The 22,664-nt window shown below is 39.2% G+C and overlaps 1 protein-coding gene across 1 annotated transcript in view; it reads left to right on the top strand.

Annotated features, from left to right (window-relative positions):
- AFF3 (AF4/FMR2 family member 3) overlaps window positions 1-22,664 on the top strand; it is a 217,499-nt gene that overhangs the window by 105,076 nt on the left and 89,759 nt on the right. The window contains exons 5-6 of the mRNA XM_033147586.1: window positions 9,644-9,730; window positions 22,041-22,080. Coding sequence (XP_033003477.1) covers window positions 9,644-9,730; window positions 22,041-22,080 — 127 coding nt within the window. The remainder of the gene's footprint in view (window positions 1-9,643; window positions 9,731-22,040; window positions 22,081-22,664) is intronic.

Raw genomic sequence — 22,664 nt, 5'->3', positions numbered from 1 at the left:
GCTGCAGGAGTTGCTGGAAGGAGGCGTGCAAGGTGACATCCATCCATCTTAGCAGGATCACACAGCCAGATTTCAGCTCTTTTCCCATGCAATGTTATTGTGTAGATTTGCAGGCAACCTTTCCATTTGCAGAAGGGGCTTTTGATTGGTAGAGGGGCACAGTTGGATTCAATCCACAGGTTTTCCCCGATACATCTTTAGGAAGTAGCATTCTACTCTCTCCTAATTGGATATTGCTACAGTTCCTATTATTTTACAAAGCATCCTAATCCATAGGACCAATTTTACTATGGATTATTCTAAGCTCATATAAATTATATGTCGTTTCTGCGAATTAAGCAGCTGAATTTATTTGATATTTATGGTCTTCCATATGCACACTGCAGCAGTATAGCATCTTATATTGTGTGCAAATGATTAAAAGGATAAAATCTTTACAAGATGCGTAACTGCTTGAATTACTACTCTCTTTTATATATTTTCACATGAAAATGTAAAGGCCAAAGGCATTTCCCCACATTTAGTACCATTAAATCCATCATTAAACCTCTTGCTAAACACAGACTAAATTTAATAGAGCACCTCAAGTACAGATGCTGATGCCATGGTGTTAATATTGTTGTAGATAAAAACGTAATAAATATTGCATTGCCAAGATAACATTAGTCATACTATTGATTATATAGACAAAACGAACAATATTATTGAGATTAATGACCACGGTATATTTATGTTAATGTGTTGATCTAGTCAGTAGGATTGATACAAGGATCCTAAAACATCGCAATATTTTCAAACAGCAGAATGTATATTCATTCTTTAAATAAATAAATACATCATAAGGTTTTCTTATTTATTTATCTGTAAAAAAAAAACAGCACAAGGACGTCGCCTTTCACTTCTGGCTGTTCTGAAAAGGTTACAACATGTAGTATTGGGTATTGGTACAAGTTTTTAAAAAAGTACTGAAATAAAAATACAACTTGATTATGAAACTACCTGTTTTAGACCATATGATTTCATTCCTTTTTTTAATTGCAGTAATTAAATTCCTGTTTTATTACCACCACACCTTAATTTAGCCACACTTGTCTACAGTGCAGCAACCATGAATACTGATTGGATTATAATTGTTCTTGTATGCTTTTTGATTTACAAACAGAATTTTGGTATGTTAGCCACTTAATTGCATTTTCATTGCATATGTAGGTCCATGCCATTTTACCTTACGCATTATTTGAAAAATGCCAGCAAGAATTTTCTCATCCTCTGAAATGGTCATTGCGTTTGTAGATACACTCACTGCCTTTTCTTTCTGCCTGAGGAGTATCCAAGTGGCTCCAGTTGACAAGGAGATGTACTTCGATTAATGCTGCTGTAATCTGAATACTTTCAATATCTATTTTATTGTCGCCCTAGTGGCACTTTACACTACATAGATTAAATGTGAATTTCTTCTAGTGTCTGTCTAAGATAATCATGCACAGTAAGCATTATGAACCCTTCTTCAATCAGTAGAATGTTGTGGTTGCTATGCCAACAACTTGAGATCCAGCATGTACAACAGAGTGTAGAAAAAGTGGACATCTGCCTAGTTTCCAGATCCTCTAATGTGGCCCTCCAGATGTTGCTTAACTCCCATAACCCCCAGCTGTTTGGGGTAATGGTTTGGGTTGAATGGAGCTATAGCCCAGCAACCTGTGAAATGCCACAGGTTAACCAACTCTAAAGTTCTAATGTTCACCCTACCAGGGATGATGCCATCTGGGTCCACATTCTCCAGTGCTTCCTGAGATTGTCAAAGCCAGCACTTGGGAGATGGTTCAGAACACAAGAGCCCTGATTAACCAGAACAAAGGCCCATCTAGTCCAGCATTCTGTTTTCACTGTGGCAAAACCAGAAGCCCCCAAAAAGCATGCAAGCACTCCCCATACCTATGATTCCTAGCAACAGGTATTCAGAAGCATACTGGTGGTATAACATAGCCATGGAGGCTAGTTGTCTCTTCCTCTCACCTGTCAGCACTTAAGAGGATTCTGCAGATCATTTAGGAGAGAGATTGTCAGCCTAGATCAGACAGTCCCTGTCAGAATGATGAGCTAGGCACCATGGTGGGGAGATAACTCTCAGCCAGTTAAATCATGCTGGGCTAGGCTGTGATGGAGAGGAACTGCAGTGATGGGGTGAGGGTGCAATTTCTCTGCCCATCACAGTACTGAGCTAGGCTGTAATGCAAAGGAAACTAGCTGGAGGAGAGCTCATAACGAGGCACTGCAAGGGGACTTAGCATGGGGAAGATCACAGGAAGGGGTGATTTCTGTGTGTGCGCGCACTGTATGTGTAGTGCTCTGAGATAGGGTGCATTTGTATGCTCATGTGTGTGTTGGCCATGCTCACTTTTTGGCTGCACCCATTGTGCCATGCAACCTCCAGATTAGGGTTTGCTGGCCCAATGTTCTACTTAAGACAAGAAAGGTTAAGTACCATTGAGTCATCAGCCAGCCATTCTCTATGTGCCCAATACTGAGATCAAGACTGAAATCCCATTTGGGACTAAGCACTGATGAACTCATTAGGACTCACTTTTCAATAACATGCAAATAATTAAGTGTTTATGTAGGAATTGTCCAGATATTCTCAGCAAAATATAGGAAGCAGTCTTTCCCTGGATTAAGAAAGAAATTAAGCAGAGGCTTTATAAAATCCAAGCCATTTACCCCCAAAATAAAATTCCCTGCTTTCTGGTGTTTTATTATTACCAGCACATGTATTGAAATATTATTTCTAAACATGCACTGCATGCATGGCGGAGGATACTATGCATACAAAATGCCTCTCTAGAGTCTGTCATGGTATCCAGATGTCAGTGAATCAGCTTCACACAAAGCTCTGGGTTAAGGGGGGATGTGTCCAGAGGGGTCAGGGGAAGGTGAAATAATCCAAACAGGGCTTCCTGAGGAAAAATGGAAATCCATAAGGCTAGATTAGAAAAAAAGAAGTTGAAAGGGGACGAGAAGCCCAGCTTGATGGGATTTCAAAGTGAGGTTGATTATAGAAAATAAAACTGATTGAAAAGAATCTGTACATTCTTTTAGGGTCAGTTGAAGGTTATAGCAGGCTGTTCCAGAACCCTGAAGTGGATGTTCTCCAATCCATAGTCAATGTACAGTGGAACCTCGGTTTTCGAACGTAATCCATTCGGAAGTTTGTTTGACTTCCAAAATGTTTGAAAACTGAAAATCAAAGGGCTGTCAACAAAGTGATTGGTGGAAATGGAAAAATGCACCACGGAACTTCCAAGGCGTGTTCAAAAATGGAAGCATTCACTTCTGGGTTTTCGGTATTTGGCTTCCGAAATGTTCGGCAGCCAAAATGTTCAAAAACCGAGGTTCCACTGTATAAGGAGTCTGCAAGGCAGCAAGCAAATGATTTTCTTAGTTTATTGGGCAAGGTGGTCTGGTTTATTTGTGCGGGTCCATATCCTACAACATTTCTCTGGTGAAAATAGGAGTGTCCTGTAATAATAATAATAATAATAATAATAATAATAATTATTATTATTATTATTATTATTATTATTATTATTTTATATACTGTTGTGGAGGTGGGGGGATGATTAACAAAATCAGTCCTCCTGGCAAACTGAGAATATCCCTTCACTCGCCCAACTTTAGGATATTCCACCATTCTTCAGCAGAGTTTCTTTTTCTTTGAGAAAAATAAGTGGCTCACATAAATGAAAACTAAGTTTACTAATAATAAAGAATAATAAAGAAAACTGTAAGAAAATAACATAATGTCTGAGAGAAACTGAAACAACATCATGAGACAAGCCTGAGGCAAGAAACAAGAAGAGGGCAGTTTGTCCCTCTTAACTGAAGTTCTTAACTGAACACACACGAAACGGAGGGGCTGATTCTGGAGCAAGACACACAAGCCCCGCCCACCAGATACCATGCACTCTACTATTCAAATTAGGCCCAAGTGGTGTTTTTTTACATATACCTTGCCCATCTAACTGGGTTGCCCCAGCCACTCTAGGAGGTTTCCAACATATATAAAAGCATAATAAAACATTAAAAAGCTTCCTATACAGGGCTGCCTTCAGGTGTCTTCTAAAAGTTGTATAGTTACGTATCTCCTTGGTTTGGGGGTCGCAAAATTCCATATGCTCTAATGAAAATAGGGATGTCCTACCATACTCTTTCCCATTTCTCTGATGAAAATAGTGACGTTCTAAGGAAAAGTGGGACAATCTGGGATAAAACCAAGAACCGGAATGGCTTCTGTAAATTTGGGACTGTATCTGGAACACAGGAATATTTGGAGGGTCTGCAGGTCTGGACAAACATGAGGAATGGGCATAGCCAGGATTTTTGTTGGGGGGGGGAGGACTTTGTTAGGGAGGGCAGAACCGATGTGATTGCTTAGTTAAGTATTTCTATTGTTTTACTTGATGGGGGGGGGGAGCTGCCTAGCTGTGTGTTTTGAATAGTATATATATGTAATTTGACTGAAGAATATTTCAAGCTTTATTTCGAGTTAAACTACTTTGCCCAGGAGAGGTGGTATAGTGCTTAGAAACCTCAATAGTATGTTGAGGCTTTATTCGTGATTGTAAAATGCTTTGAAATTGACAGATAAAAGACAACTCATGCTGTTAGTGCTAAGTATTATTGCTTTAAAGGATGAAACAAAAGAGAGAGGGGGCAATTGCAGGTTTAATACTCTTGACTATGAACACAAGCACTGTAGCATAACAATTGCATAACTTTTTAAAAATAAATATTTATCTTCAAACATAAGCATAATTTAAAATAACCTGGCACTCTGTTTAAAAATATTCAGTTTCCTGCAAACATATAGTGGCATAGAAAAGAAGACCATGTGATGAAACATAGGGAACTCTGTGTCGCTGTCACTCTGCAGAGCAAGTTGCAAGTTGCTGATGTGTAGCTATACTTGGAAACACATGGAGTTGCTCCATTTCTAGCACAGAAAACAGTTTCATTCCAAAGGAAGTTGTTTGTTGTGAGAGTAAATGAAGAGCATGCCTTTTGTGCCATTGTAATGCGCCATCTGCTCCCCTTTGAATCCCAAGTGGAAGGACCCAGTTTAAGAAGTTAGCAGCAACACTACTTTCATGTCTTATCCAAGTCAAGACTACCTAGCTGGCCTAAATGATCAGTCAAGTATTTAAAAGCACCTAGTTTGCAAGGGTTACTAAACAATTTATAATTACAGGATCAGATACATAAATTGAAGACTAGTTGATTGCACTAGTACCGCTTATTCTGTAGACAGAAAGACAACACAGGCTTAATTTACACTCTGTTACTGCGTGCAAAACCTTTATGTATCAGCGAAGAAGAATGTGTGAGAAGGAAAGTGTTTTTCCACACATTAATATCCCAAGATGAGTTTACCATCTGGCACAGTTGATTTCAAGTCACCGAGAAGTCGTAAACACGAACACTCATAAAGATACTTTTAACAGAGCCATTTTCTGGTGTGTACTTTTAAGTTCCATCAGTTCGATTCTGATCTTTTCCTTTTGTGCCCTTGCCATCTCTCTGTAACCCTCCCCCCCTTCTCATACTGGCCAATTTGATTTTTTTATTGTTACAGCAGGATGAAAATAATTTTAAGGAAGGAGTTTTCCTATAGTGTTTTGAATTCTCTACAACCAAACTATACTGAAAAGGTCCTGGCAATAGCTTAATAGCAAATATAATCTGCTTTGTTCTATTATTTCAGTGTAGGTATGTTAAATGCCTTGATAAAAATTGTACGAAGCTTATACATAGCTGTACCAAATGTTACAGCCAAGCCTGTAACACTTAGCATCAAGCAAAGAACAAATGGTGTAATAGAGAAGGAAAAACTATGTTTCACTTCTGTACATGACTATTGTAATGAACATGACCACTGTTTATTCCAAACTTCTGTTGTCGTGTTTTTTTTCATTTAACTAAGAAGCTGCTATTTAGACTGAAAAACTTGTAGCCCATTTTTGGGTAATGATACTATCACATAACAAAATAATGGAAGCTAAATTTCATGTGGATATCCTATTTGTGATAATTAATATGCATTCTTCAAAAGTCTTAATCTAAACCACACGTAAAACCTCATTCCGCTTTGTAACAGGTGATGAAATGGACACATTTAGATGTGACAGCAAACCATGGTTTCCTGTCTTGTGCACAAGCAGCCATGAACCTTTCATTTTTCCTCTTCCTCCACATGTAAAGGGAAGAGACAACCAGCCATTTGTCATTGTGTTCAAATGTAGCAAACTGTGCTTTGCCCTTCAAACCAGAATCTGAACCATAGTTCGATCTTGATTCATAAATGGCACCTTGTGCTTTAGTTGATAAGTGGCAAATGCTAATAACCTGTTCTTACACCTTTTGTTGTTGTTAACCCAACTCCTTCATATTTCATCTGGTGGGGACTAAATGTTGCAATTTTATTTTAACACTAATAACCATATATTGAATTCTGCTCTGTACTTCTTATTTTAGCACTAAATGAATGCATGTGAAAGCACCCAGTGGCCCAGATCTAGAATGAAATTAATCCCAATATGACCTTGTTCAAATATTTTAGCACCAAAAATGTAAAGGCTACTGCAGATGCCTTATTTGCTGTTACACATGTAATGGTTCAACTTATTTAAAATTGTTTTCACTTTATGTGCAACAGGTTCTGCTTTCATTTTATTGTACCTTTCAACCTAAAAAAACTATACCAAAAGACATCTCTGTTGCAGATATAAACAATGTCATATAAAATTGCTTCATTGTTACTAGATTTCCCCATTAATGTATGTTTTTAACTCTCTGCCAACCTGGAAACGTTTTCTTGGCAACTCTGGCTGATTTGGAAACAGTGAACATTTTTTTCCATTCCTCTTCTGTCCGCATATATTCTGCCATCTGTCATGTTCTGGAAAACAGACAGTCTCATATCATGTTCTTTACAGTTTTTCACATTCTCTTTTATATTCGTTACTTGAAATTGGTTAAAGATAATCTTCAGTCTATAGCAACTGCTTAGTTAGCAAAGTTTAAAAATAGCATGCACGTTAGTATGCACTGCATGTACTATTGTAGCTGCTGTTATTATTATTATTATTATTATTATTATTATTATTATTATTATTATTAAATCTGCAGAGACCTGGACCTGAATTATCTTAGCTCTTTTCCACATATTCTCTTTCCTCATTCCCAAGAGTCATCCCTTTATCTTCATTTGCCACTTGTTCCAGTCTGCTGCTAGTTTTAACCAGGAAACAAGCTGTATTAGCCTTGCATAGCATTTAAGGAATTAGAATCCACAGTTCTTGGAGGAATAAGGCGAATGCACCAATAAAAATTGTACCTTGATTAATCAAATAATCTCAGTTTGCCTGAGCTGCGCCACTGTTCACAGACAATTGTCTCATCACATAGTCCCCTGCTTTTGTTTAAGCACTTAGTTTCTAAATACCGGTAGATACTGAGATGCAACAGAGGAACACGATCAATTCTTTTCCTTCTAATCTGTTTTAGGGGCAGGGGGAGGTAGATTTATTATAAAAGTACCCTGTGTTCTAAACTGCCCTGTGATCTTCAGATGAAGAGTGGTATATAAATTACATTAAATTAAATATGTAAAATCTAGAAGGTAGCTTAACCCAGTTACTGAGCTCTTGGAAAACAGCTGTTTACATCAGGGGTGGAAAGAAGAAAGATTGGTATCTACTAGTAGAACTCTGGGTGATTTGCAACTAAAAGACTTATTTTCTTCTTCGAAATTAGGCTAAATTCTAATTAAGAAAGCTGGGGGGGGGGAACTGGCAGGGGGATTTCTTTTGTATAACCGAGCTGCAAACACATTCCTGGTACTTAAAGCAATTCCAGTACTGGTTAGGCTTGTGCTCAGAGGTACTATGCTCCTTAATTCACTTCAGTGTGACTTTGCCCCAAAGCAGCTGTATGGTCCCTGCTGGTGTACCGTAAGTTGGTGGACATTGGGGTTCTAATAAAAAGCAAAGCAGATTTTGGATGTGCCATTCTTCATGAGAGTACTGAATGACTGACCCAGGAAGATTAAGTCCTCTTGAAAATGAATGGGTCACATCCAGATTTTGTTGGATTACATCCCCCAGCCAGCATGGTCAGTAATCAAGAACTGATGGCATGTGGTCCAGCAACTTATGGAAGTTTGCAAGTTCCCCAGCCCTACTCTAGAAAGATTTCCAAGGGCCAGGGAGATGTTGAGCATAGCATGTCCTGATTTACTTCTTATTACAATTAGAGGGACATGGGTGGCGCTGTGGTCAAAATGACTGAGCCTTGGGCTTGCTGATCAAAAGCTTGGTTGGAATCCCCGCGACGGTGTGAGCTCCCGTTGCTCGGTCCCAGCTCCTGCCAACCTAGCAGTTCAAAAGCACTCCAAAAAGTGCAAGTAGATGAATAGGTTCCACTCCAGTGGGAAGGTAAACGCCGTTTCCGTGAGCTGCTCTGGTGTTGGTGTTCCATTGGCCACATGACCCGGAAAAACAGTCTGTGGAGAGGACAAACGCCGGCTCCTTCAGCCTGTAAAGCGAGATGAGCGCCGCAACCCCAGAGTCGTTTGCGACTGGACTTAACTGTCAGGGGTCCCTTTACCTTTTTATAATTAGAGGATTAAATTAATAAATCTTAGGTCGAATCTGATCTCTTCTGGGCAAAATCCTGGGGTAAAACAGAATCTGAATGAGGTCTGTGTTGAAAGGCTTTTACTGTGTGATTTTAGAAATACCTGAAGATTACTTGCATCTTATTCTTTATCAGATGAGAGTTATAAGGAGTATTAGAATATGAAGAATTTTACTAGAGATAAGTGAATGAGAAAACATTTTAGATTGCAAGCTAAATGATTTTCTGATTTAAAGGCACCCACAGAGGTGGCATGTGACTAATACACTGTTTAACATTTGTAGCCCCCAATAAAATAAAAGTTTGCGTCTTTTATTAGAGAATAAACTTTTTATCAAAGAGGGATTAAAGGTAACAGTCATAACTCACAATCTTTAAATAGTTTTTACTCTGTTTATTATTCCAAGATTGTGTGTCAGGCTAATAAACTGACAAAATGCTGTTGCATATTTTACTGGAAATTATTAATTAATTAATTAATTAAATTTGTAAACCCCCCCCCCCCCGTACCCACAGGTCTCAGGGTGGTTCATAGGATAAAATTACAATATAAAACCACAGAATACATAACCCAAATAAAAACAGAAACAACCGAATAACAACAACCCCCCTGGGGGGAAAAAAAACAGTTTAAAAGGGCATTGGATGACAGTCACTCAAAGGCCTGGTTAAAAAGGAACATTTTTGCCTGGTGCCTAAAGGTGTATAATGAAGGCGCCAGATGAACCACTCTGGGGAGAGCATTCCACAAGCGGGGAGCCACTGCAAAAAAAAGGCCCATTCTCATATTGCCACGCCTCCTCAGGAGTGTGAGATTCCAGGGGTCGAGCCGTTTACCCAGGGTTTGTGTTTCCTTTGGAAATGAGGTACAGTGGAGACTGTGGTGTCTTTATTATATATGGTTTATTAAATTATATTAAATATAATTTTGAAATCTCTTCTTTTTTTAAAGGAAATGACCCATTCATGGCCTCCGCCTCTTTCTGCTATTCACACACCTGGCAAAGTGGAACAAAACAAGTTTCCTTTCACCAACAAGGTAAATAGCTTTATCTTTAACCGTTACCATCCTCCATTCTAATGAGGAACCTGAACTACATGGGCCATATCCAACACAGTAGTTCCACTGGAACAATGGATTTCTGTGTGCATAACAGAGCTTCCTGTTGGGGGAACCACCAGAACAGATTTGGGGGACATGTGAGGGGAAGAAAGAACAGAAGTCTTATTGTGCCAGCGGAATTACACATGCAGAGCATTGGATACAACCCTATGTCATAAGTGTTTATATAACATCCGTGTTTCATCTTCTTTGGAGTTGAAGATTGAAAATATAACCAGAAAGTTGACCTGAATGTAGTATTTTGCATAGCTTTGCAACTTCAGATCTACAGATCAAGCCTTTGGAACATTTCAAACCTAGTGGTTGTGTGAGTGTTTTCCTCCCCTCCTAACTTTAACTTGCATAAGACAATCTGCTTTTTATCAACATTCATTTAAAATTACCCTCATGACTGGTTATCATAAATCAGCCAAACCTACACCATCATCTGCTGCCTCTGCTCCCCTCTTTGTAAATCTTCTGTCAAACCTCTGCCCTTTCCCTTTACTTCTGCTTTCTGTGTTATTGACTACTGCTACAGGCCAATGATTGTATCAGCTCTTGTGATTTGTAAAATATCAGCAGCACACTGTTGATTATAAATAAATGCTTTTTTAAAAAAGTTGTGTTGTGAAGTTGTTGCCATTCCAAAGTCATGTATCTGAAGTGCAAGGAGAGAGGCAGTGCCAGAAAAACAACAACCCAGCAGCCTCATACACAGGGATGGCCAACCACACTTGGTTCACTTATTAAATAACGGGGAACAGCAAGGTAGAGAGAGAAGTAGGATAAGCAGTTGTAACAATTAATTAGAAAGGAGATAGGAGCATTAAAGTGTTTCCTATATTTGTATTGATGTGGCAAATTAACCACACATCTCGAGAAAGCGGTAGTTTTTGCTCATTTGTGTTTAAAAATATAATCTTGATTATGTTAGCCCTCAGGCATTTTGAACTACTTTTAACCTGTACTTCAGCTAATTGCTAGTCTGACAGCTTGAAATTTACACTGTATTAAATAGGCAATTAAAATTTCACAGGCTGTCATGGCTGCAGCCAAGCTTATTTGATATCAGTCTAGAAATCAAAGCTAAATAACTGTCTGTAAAAAATTCATTTTATTCCAATGGAATATGCTGTATAACAATAAAGGAAATTTAATGTCAAGAAGACTTATTGGCTTCAATTCAGCTGGGGAGTCAGTGGTATGCCAGACATACCATTTGCACAGCTGGTTTTGTCTTCCAGTTCGTTCTTCAGCCACCCCTGTGCTGAATTGCTTTTTTAAACTTGGAAGCTGGTGGTGAATATAGTACAACCCAGTGATTCAGTAAAAGAGAATACAGAAATAGGAAGTAGCAAAAACAGCAGTCCACGAAGCCTTGAAGATCAAGGCAACTGAATACAGGAGTGTGCATCCTCTAATCCCAGTGCAATTGGCAAACTGTACATTTTCAGTCTTACTCAATTATGGGCATAGAGCAGGGGTAGGCAACCTAAGGCCCGTGGGCCGCATGCGGCCCAATCGCTTTCCCAATCCGGCTCGCAGATGGTCCGGGAATCAGCGTGTTTTTACATGAGTAGAATGTGTCCTTTTATTTAAAATGCACCTCTGGGTTATTTGTGGGGCCTGCCTGGTGTTTTTATGTGTGTGTGCAATACGAAAAAGAAATACTAATAAAACCACTATAAGATAACATAAGTGATTCAGCAAACAACAGGACAGCAAAACAGAAGAGTAAAAAAAAACCTCTTCAGCCAAATGCCTGGTGGAAAAAAGTATCTTTGTTTTCTCTATCTCTCTGAGAGTTGACTGTATTTACAAAGGGAGATTGCTTTTTTAGGGTGCCACAACTTTAAGGAAATGTCCTCTGCACATAAATTCATTAGGTAAACTTTGCTCTTCTATTTGAGGGACTTATTTTTGTTACTGCTTCAGTTGCTATTGCACAGCAAAGACCACAAGGGGCAACCCTGCCAAGTCCCTCTACATGTTATCAGTCATTATTGTATCCAATCCATTTGCCCTATAACTGCTACAGATTGTGTAAATTTGTGTATTTCAGTTCACTAGCCTTTTGCCAAGTTCTGACTACCTAACAGTTGTACCAGACATCCGCACGCCAATCTATGCAAGGCTTTAGAAACGTCTCATGAGAGTAAAGCTGCCAGTTTTGCTAATTTTCCTCCTACGGCTAATGATGTTTATTGCTGTCCACACTGAATCCCCTAGCTGGGGACATGAGGACATTACTGTAACTATCTTGACATTGACTTCTACATTTTAGTTGTCTACCTCTACGTTTCTGTTCTCCCTCTCTGATGTTTTCGTCTGAGTGTCCCTTTGACATCTGAATTTGAACATGGCAAAAACTGCAAGCCCTTTGAGCTCCTGTCTAGTTAACTTGGGAACCCAGATGTGTGTGGTTGTATGAGTGATACTGTTCTCTGGAAAACCTGACAAGAACTGATGTCTAGAGTTCTAGTTACAGGTAGGTAGCTGTGTTGGTCTGCCATAGTCGAAACAAAATAAAAAAAATCCTTCCAGTAGCACCTTTTGTTGTTGTTCAGTCGTTCAGTCATGTCTGACTCTTCGTGACCCCATGGACCAGAGCACGCCAGGCATGCCTATCTTTCACTGCCTCCTGCAGTTTGGCCAAACTCATGCTTGTCGCTTCGAGAACACTGTCCAACCATCTCATCCTCTGTTGTCCCCTTCTCCTTTGCCCTCCATCTTTCCCAACATCAGGGTCTTTCCTAGGGAGTCGTCTCTTCTCATGAGGTGGCCAAAGTACTGGAGCCTCAACTTCAGTAGCACCTTAGAGACAAACTAAGTTTGTTATTGGTATGAGCTTTCGTGTGCATGCACACTTCTTCAGATACCTCTAAAGTAGCAGCCATTTTTAGTTCTGTTGTAGTAAGAAGTTCACATTACATGCAGTTTATCTGTGTCCTGCACTTCAGTCTCCTGTGTCATTGCTTTGCAAAGTTTGCAGCAAAGATTACATGGTGTTAGAAGAGAAATTGAAAGTAAAGCAGCAAAGAAAAAAAGAAAAAATACCCATCTAAACACGCCTGGAAAATGTTTGAAGAAAAGGCAGCAGAGAACTGGATAAGGTGGAGACTAGAGTTTGAATTGCACTCTATTGTAAGTGGAGCAGATAAGGAAGATAAGATAGACTTCAGTGAGTGCTTGTTCTTCTTGTGGCAGGTAAAGAAGCAACAGCAGTATGTATTTGATCCCTTTCAGTTTGATGATGACAATGCAGATAACAGAAGCATTCGGGTTTTGATTAATAAATGTGAAACATACTGCACACAAAGCAGAAGGATTGCATATGAAAGGCACATATTTTTCACAAGACTGAAAGTGAATTAAAGAGTGAAATACACAAGTCCACATTAACAGCGTTAAATTAGTCCAACTCAAACCAAATTTGCTGCTTGTTAGCCAATCAGGCTATTTACATTGATACAGAAAAAATAGGGGTGGTTGGCTTTTGCTGCCCAACTCCCCAAGGGAGTGAGTTCCCTAAGTTCATGATCGGTCAGAGGTGAATGGATGGATGCAGGATGCAGTGAAAGCAAGGCCGGTCTTTATTTTTCTGTTGTAACAGAGTTCCCTCCCTTCTAGCAAGGAGGCAAGAGAGACCCGGAACCAAGAAAATCCTCTTTTAAGGTTTGCATTTTGGCATGGAGAAGAAGGACATCGCCTCTACAAACAGTCAGAAATTACATTACACATAAGGTGGGGTTACTGTGGCTCAGGCAGGCCAAGGTGTGATATTCCTGAGGATTTAGCAAATTTTACACAGTTCCAGACACAGTTTACACACAAAAATAGCATCAGGATGCCCGTCAGACATCCCTCAATGCAGAGCATCTGGGCAAACAATGAAAATTAATACAAAGGAGGTTCATAGATATAGGAGAGGAATCCCTTAAGGAACTTCCCCTGATTGCTATCTGCCTACATGTTCTCAGGCAAGGGGGGTTAAGGAGGCAGAGGAAATAAGTCTTCAGGAGAGCCAAGAGGGTTTTTGGATTGCTGTCTTGTACTGTTTTAGACGTGGTTTATATACATATGTGTGTGTGTTTACCTTGTGCAATTACCAACATTTATTCTATATTTGAGACCTTAGAATTCCTATAACAATAAAATAGATACATACAAAATATGTTATACTATACATTAATATAATTAAAATTATGCTACTACAGAAACTCTTTGACATATACTAATATATATTATCTAAAACTGTAAACAAGTTCCATAAAGGCAATTTAACAAATCTGGCAGCTTTTGTACATCACATAATATAAATAGCCAATATGAATATTATTTTACTTAAAGGAGAGTTATTTCTAATCCTAACAATAAGGGGCTTGAAATGATTATATTGCCTGTATATTTGCCTGTATACAAAGTGTATACAGTGCCTGTATATTTGCCTGCATACAAAGTGCATTCCAGTGAAAAAGAAAAGAAAAGTGTATCATGTCTTCTACCTTCGAACATCTGCCTGGGCAATGTCTGGCTACCCCATGTTGAACACCACAGCATCCCTCAACCTCTGTCAGCTGTCAGGCATTCAGTCTGCATTAGGTCAAAAGCCATGCCAACTCACATGAGCAACTAAAAGGCAAATATGAAGGCAATTTCCCAGAAAGGACAGCAAATGTTTGATAAATGTAATTGAAATTATGAGGGCGCACAATTGGTATTTCCGTTAGTAGGTTTTGATGTCAGGCCGTATTGAATCTAAGTGCCACGATTAATTTAAATTTGCTACTAGGAGTTGATGTAATAGAAATAGGATCAGTGGGATGCTCATACATATTGCAAAGTTAATATTCAATTAAAGGAAAACCCTGCAGGTATCGCCCATGCTTCATACTTCCATCTTGGAATGTCCCAGTGGAATGTCCCAGTGACAAAGTTCAAAAGCAACTGGATTGCATGGAAAAAAGTAAGGTGATAGTCAAGATGAAAACGAGCCTTGTGTCAGCAAGCTGTATCCTCTGCCAGTTGCTGTGGCCCCAGCATCACACCAGTATCCACATGGACACGTTATGAATGTAATAACCAAACCTAAGGTCTTTGGAATGTCAACTGGGAAAAAGAACGTCAACACAGAGCATGAAGGGAGATGGAGAGGGAAAGGTCAATTGTAAAAATGTTTGGAGGATAATTGTAGGAGGAACGGGAGTGAAGAAGAGCAGCTGAGGAGAAAGACAAAGGAAAGCATCGGAGTGGAAAAACCAAGTGTAAAAAGGAAAAGGAAGGGACAGAAAGAACAGCCCTCAGCTGGTGAGGAATAGCAAAATGCAGCAGCCCACGGAACTGTGTAAGTGACTTTCACCATCCCGATGACACTGTGCTTGTAACTAACCATGGGTTGGGGCTTATTTGTCTTTTGCCTGTATATTTGCCAATTAGTTAATGCTATGACTCATTTAAAATGGTAAAGATTAGTATAAGTACACCCACTTGCACCATTGACTCTAATGCTATTGCCAATCTGCCCCTCCTCATTCTGATTACAGAACTCTGAGGCATTACGCCAGCCCTCATTGCTGCCCCATTGGGTTTGGTGGTTAAAGAGTGAATAACCCACCCATTCCAACTACCACTTTCACAGGACCATTAATTGTCCTGTGAAGGTGGGGGAGGGTATTAGAGACTTTTGGTAGACCATGCAAATTATCATAAATTTCAGGTTGGGTGTGCTTACCACAAATTATTTCTTCCATCAGAAAGCTTCACCACCTCTTCGAGTGGTGGTTAGGCTTCCCTCAGCGGCCCAGCAGTATTCCCTTCTAATTGGGGACAAATTCCCCAGTGGGAATGATGCTGCATCTTGGGGATAAAAGTTGGCTACTCAATCCCAATAATGCCCCAGGGAATGGAGCTACATAATGGATATAGTGTTACTGTCATAGGATATGCTGTCTCAGATTAGAAGGGACTACTACTGAGCTCTCAAAGACAGCATGGCTACAGCTTGAAGTGGCTGCAACATTTTTTTTCCCTTGTAAAAGACGAACAAATGGAAAACCCTAGGCCATCTCAGCATTAATAGTAAGTTCACTGCCGACACCCGTTCCCCGCTGCATGTTTGAAAATTCACCTACCTCCCAAGATTAACCTACTCTTCAGCAAATGTTTCCACTAATATAATTTCTGAAAATCACTGGACCAATACTTTGGACCAGCACTTAAAAGAAGCAGTTCTAAGAGAACACGCCTACTGTCAAATAAATCACCATAAAGTTGCCAGTTGCCAGAACTATTTCATCTATGCCAGTAGTGAATTTGGGAAAATCCTGCCAGATGACATGAATGGTAGGCGGTGTACATTCAACACACCTTTGACAGGTTCAGACTTAATAAATAAATAAATCAGTATCTCTTCAGCTTCAGAGCTATACCACAAGGTGACTTGGCAGACATTTTAGGGAGGATATTCTCCCATGAGGAAAGGTCAGGCAATAACATAACGTTTGGCTAGAAACGTTCCTAGAATGAGTTCCTAGACAGAGGGGGGAACCTGAAAATGAATGGAAAGAAATGCACACCTGACATTTCAGAAATAAAATACCAGTATATTTCTTAAGAAGGTCAAAACCAAATTGACAAGGAACATTTTCTAGCTAATTCATCTGCCTCAGAAATCAACTGTTTTGTTTCTGCTATTTTTCAGTAGTGAAATTCTGGTAAAATTATTTTGGGTGGAAGAGAATCAGAGGGGCCAATAGAAGCTATGGTCTAAGGTGCTTTTTGAATTTTGGGAAATTCAGAATAGTTGCCACTATAAAAGGGGGGCTGTTTCATTTACTCTGAGGGCCACCCTTATAGGGGAAAGCACCTGAATATGTACAGAAAAACACACTTTTACAGGATAAATGGATTGTTTGTCCTGTAGCAAATTTTATTTAGTAGACAACTGTTAAATACCCTTCTTAGTTACTGAAGCCAGCTTGTTGAAAATACACTTCCACAATGTATATGCCAACCTTTTGTTAAACCTGAAATGGTAGGAAAATCTTGAAGATACGGATGTCATAAAAAAGAATGGCTTATGAAAACTCAGAGAGGCTTTATTTGATAGCAGACCCAAAGGATTTAACAGGTACCCCATGCCATCTTTTTGAGAGATAATTTCAGGGATTAACAGTGCAGTCTTCATCACATGTATTCAGAAATTATTGCCCAGTAAGGGCATTAAGATCAATAAATGGAACTTTCTTAGTGTTGGTGGCACTGCTTTTGTGCAGTGCAGTTCCTGCTGAAATATGAAAGACTTCATCTGCATTGGAATTCTCCCAGCTTCTGAAAATGCACTTGTTTACACAAGTATTCCCTTGATATCTTGACCCGAGTCCCCTGTTTTGATAACTGTGTTCTCTTAATGGGATTGTTTTATTTCATATTTTAATAATGGACTTTTATATTTTAATGTTTTAATCAGATTGCTTTATGGTGCAATCTGTTGGTGCTGTATGTTTAATTATTCTGTATTTCAACAATGTGCAATTTGTTTGTATGATTTAGAAGCCATCTTGCCATTAAGCAGTATATAAGTTAAATTATTATTATTTACTTTCAAGTAAGCGTGCTAATGAATCAGTGAAATAATTTGATGGAAAAAAAGTTGTTTTGGTTCATGAAACCCTTTTCCCTTGAATTACTAGGTCAATTCCATGTATGTTTGGCTGAAACACTGCAGCTTTAGATGCAACTAAAATAGAGAGCACAGCTCAAATTCCTAGAACAAAGATTTGATTTGACTGATGGATTTGATTTATTATATTTCTATGCTGCTGTTCATTCAAATGAATCCCAAAGCGGCTTACAAACAATAAATAATAGAACATAATAGAATATCACCAATACAGCAGAAAGCATATGGAATAATAAGCAATTCATCAGAGAAACAATTACAATATATAAAACACTGTTAACAAAGCAGCAACTAAAAAATAAGTCAACACAGAGTCTCTCTCCCCTCACAGTTCTCCCTTTTGAAACAGCTCCCTTAAGAACAAGACCAAAATCCCAAAGATTTCTAGGAAAAGTCAGCTACCTAACAATGTTTGCACTCTCAAGAGAGGTTTGACCATTGTCAGTGTCAAACTGTTACGAGTTAAAAGAACCAGTAACAATTCAATGAATGTCAACTATATAGGATTAAATTGTTATAGAAAGGCTAGCTTGTTGTACGTACCACCAAACTACTGACAGCTGTCCAACAAAACTATATTCAAATAGCAAGTAGATTTTAAATGCCGTATATCTAGACATACAATATGGTATTGGGCAAATCACCATATCTCATCCTTAATCTGTGAAATGTGAACCACAGTAAACAGAGAGAAACTGTTACTGCTTTTGCAAATTTAGTGATAGGGTTTGCTATAATTCTAACAAAAATATATTAAATATATTCTGCTCTGAAGGAAGAGGAGGCAGAATTTAATATATCTTGCTTATTCTGTGACTCAGCCAACCAACAATGACAAGTTTACTTGAAATAGCTCATAATTTAGAATGCATGTCATTTAGAAAGCCGTTAATCCTTATTCACTGTTAAAACCACACATATTTATGCTAATTAGCTTTATTGTTGCAGTTTATTTTGTTTGAAATATTCCAGAAGAACAGTAAAACTGCCTTTGAAAGTGGTACTTGCCATTGTTTATACTTAACTGAAATGCCATTTTCAGGTGCTGAAGGAGTACTCTGAAGATTAGGAGACCATAAATAATATACAGCAATGCATTCTCAGAATCAGCAAGACACTTGCAAATATAAAACATTACACACTTTTATCACATATCTACTCTTTAAAAGTCCCATAATTGCTTTGAATTATTCAAAAGAAATTTGAGCTGACATACTTGGAAGACTTAGCACAATGTTTTGCCAAAATGATGAAGATGTTTCATAAAAACATCAAAACAGTTTCAAGTGTGGCGTAATTACACATCACTTTTGCTAAGTACATGTATTTGCTGGTCTGCTGGAGACTAATATGAAGTTCAACTGCACCGTTTAAGACGGTATTCGAATTTGCATAACTTTTGGTTGTTTATGTTATCCTAGCCTAGCTGCTGCAGCAGGAGAGGTGGGGCAACAGAACCTACTTTGTCCATTGGTTGGGACAAACTACCATTTGGCTTCTCATCTTCCTGAACTGCCCCAGCCCTGTAACAATTGCATCTCAGAAATAAACATTTATGTAACTACAAAAAAATTGGTTCCTGAATTGGCTTCTTCTTTCATTCACCCATCCTCTCTTCCTTTTGTTTGTCTATTAGAATGTAAGCCTGCAGACAGAGATGGTGCTGTGTTCCAATCTTGGAACAGCACCTCGAGAACTTTAAGCTGTTTGTAAATGATGACAATTATTATGGCATTTCTAGGCAGTTGTTGGCAGTTCTATTCACTGTAGGTATGTTATTATTTGGTGTATTCTTATATGATCTTTCCCCCTCTTGTGAATAAAAAGTAAATATGATACATGTGTCAGAGGAAAAACAGCAAATATAAATTTAGAATACATGCCCTACTTGATGACATCTGCAAAGAGATGGAGGGAGGAACTGAGTGCGACCATTGATTCACAACATTTTATTCCATTGACCATGACATCTGTCTACTACATCACCTAACAGGAATGGGTGTGTGTTGGGTCCTCGTGTTCATTTTTAGGTGGGTTCATTTGATTCTGGAGGGTAAATCCCAGGAAGTGCTGAGAGAACATTACTCAAGTCCTTGGTCTTTGGCTCATGAGTCCCTGTAGAATTCTGTATTATCCTCAACGTTTTCAACATAATAGGTTGCTGGAGATGATGTCATCAGTATGCTGATGACACACAGTTCAGTCTCTAAACTTAGGGAGGGAGTGGAAACACCTGACTTATTGCTTGTCAGCTAAACAAGGTTGAATGAGGGGGGGGGGGACACACCTTAAAACTAATCCAGATAAGGATTGATGACCTGTTCTGAAACTTTGCATGCCCTGTGTGCAGGATTGCACTTTCCCTGAAAGATCAGGCTCATGGCTTGTGGCGCTCCTTGACCCAGCTCTTATTTTGGAGAATCAGGTAGCAGGGAAGACAAGGATTGCTGTTTACCAGCTTCAGCGGGTTCTCCAGCTATTTCCTTTCCTCACTTGCTTAGACTTTGGTCGTTTTTATTCTAATTATCTCCAGACTTCATTATAGTAAAGTGCTCTAATTCAGGATGCCCTTGGTGTTTGGACAGTTTAGCTGGTACAGAATAGTGCTGCCCAAACTGATCACTCTAATGTTAATCAATCTGTTTGTGCTTTGTTTCTGAATTCAAGTTTTAAATAGTTAGGGATCAGGATATTCAAGTAATTGCTTTATTGCACTCTGCCTCTTGGCCACCCTCCACTTCAGGCTCGGCGTCTGAACTGCCCTCTGCCACAATCTCTTCCTTCTTCTCCCTCAGACCACTCAACGTCATCCCATCACCACTTCCCTGGCTCTGAGTCTTCTATCCCCAGCTGGTGCCTCCCACCGCTCTTCTGCATCCAACCATGACAATGCCCCATGTTCAGAAAATACTATTCTTAATAGAGGTGCTGCTTTGTATACAATAGGAGCTGGTCTTTTAGTGTTGTGGTGCCAGTCCCCTGGAATCAGTTACCAACTGAAATGAAACAAGTGCTTAATGTTTTGATGAAATGATCTGCTTGGTGCTACACTGAATACAAGCTTTTGTCGATGTATTGCATTGTATAACTGCTCTAACTAGGTGAACAGATATATTATTCAGCAAGAGATAATTCATTGTTTTTAGTGAGCATTGTGGATTAACTGAATAAATTTATTGGTTTTGATTATTGGTGTTTTTTCTCAGGGGGTTATGTTGGTGATTAAAGATATCATTAATTGGATAGCCATGGGTTATAAAAAGATTAATTGTTTACAATTAATTTATAGTGATTTCATATTTTAAATTGTTTAAGATTAGATTGGAGATTAATTGTGCTGATGGAATTAATGAGGAAGTTAATGGAAGATTATAAATTAAGCTATTAAAATTGTAAACTGTTGATATATTATTTGAATTGTTTATAAAGATTCTCTGGAGGCCACTAAAGTGCTGTGAAGAACCTGTAGACACTGAGCAATGCCTGGGCAGCGACAATGGCCTTACGAGGCATGGTATAAGGCTTCCACAGTGGCATAGAGGTTTCTAGGCTAGCACTGTGTGAAAATGTGCAGCAGCCACCGCCAGTGAAATCTGTTGACAGCATTGCCCATGCCAAGTACCACTGCTGAGTCAATGGTTGAATGTCTGCACAATGCTGACTGGCTAAGCATCTCTACCATGTGATGCCCACCAGTAATGGCATTGAGCACTCCCTCACTTGCCACTCAGCTTATTTGCCATTGCACACATCTTACTGTCTCCACTGCTGCAAATATGGTCTGTATAAGCATGTGCTATGTCAGGGGTAGGCAACCTAAGGCCCGTGGGCCGGATGCGGCCCAATCACCTTCCCATTCTGGCCTGCGGACAGTCTGGGAATCAGCGTGTTTTTACATGAGTAGAATGTGTGCTTTTATTTAAAATGTGTCTCTGGGTTATTTGTGGGGCATAGGAATTCATTCATTCCCCCCCCCCCCAATATAGTCCAGCTCACCACATGGTCTGAGGGACACTGGACCGGCCCACGGCTGAAAAGATTGCTGACCCCTGTGCTATGTTGTGTAACCTGGTACTTCATTTCACTGTCTGGAGAAGGGGAAAGGTAACAGGCAGGGGTCTGTGGCTGCGTTTGAACTGTGTTGGATCTTGAATGCTTCCATTTTTACGTCAACTGCTCTCCATTTGTCACACCCATCTCTTAGTAGCCTGACTGAATAGTTCTGAACAGCGGGTGAGAGAGGGGAGATTTCCTCCTGGTTGCCTCCTAGCCCACTTGGAAGATGGTGCAAGTGGTAAAGGGCTCCAGAAGTAGCCAGAGGTTTACAAAGATGTGCCTTTCCTTTCCCCATCTTCCTGCCAGAGTGGCTGAAGCAGTGTCACAAGATAGTTGCTTCTTTCCCAATATGTATACAGGAGCCTGGGGGCTTCCATAAGTTTAGCTAAGCATTGAGATTTACAACAAACTGTGTTTGCTGCTGTTAATACAAAGCATGTTCATTGCACTGCTTTATGTTTTTAATTTATCGATTAGTATAACCGATTCATCTCTTTGCTCTTTCAGGACTCCCAGCAACATGTCTCTACGGGGCACAGCAATCAAAGTAAGAATAACTTTCACGTTGCAGCTGCATTTGATGGAAATTTTGCTCTTATATGAACGTAATAAAATAAATGAGGAAGACCTCTGTTATTTCATTGTTCACTATTAATTTTGCTCTTTGGTCTGAATATATTGATTCGATTCCTTTCAAAAAAGACCCCTCTATTCCCATTCCGACCATACTCTTCTTCATAAACTGCCAAGAAATGTTGTCAAAAGCTTTTTCCGCATCGACGAACATTAATACCGCTGGTTTATCATTCCTGGCTTCCAGATATTCTATTACATCAACAATATGTCTGACGTTATCCTTTAACTGTCTGCCAGGTAGAAAACCTGTTTGATCTTTATGAATTATTTCATTTAATATTGCTTTCAATCTTGTAGCCATGATATCTGCGAAAAGCTTATAATCGTTGTTAAGTAATGAGATTGGTCGGTAATTTTTAACGCTTAATCGATCTGTCTCTTGCTTAGGTATTAAAGTCACATATGCTTCCTTCCATGTACTAGGGATCTTTCCACCTTTCAAAATGTTGTCCATTACCTCTTTCAGCACTGGACTCAGTTGTTCGCTGAGAATCT

This window comes from Lacerta agilis, chromosome 4 (genome assembly GCF_009819535.1).
Source record: "Lacerta agilis isolate rLacAgi1 chromosome 4, rLacAgi1.pri, whole genome shotgun sequence".
Taxonomy (NCBI): Eukaryota; Metazoa; Chordata; class Lepidosauria; order Squamata; family Lacertidae; genus Lacerta; species Lacerta agilis.
This window is presented reverse-complemented; position numbering and strand designations above follow the sequence as displayed.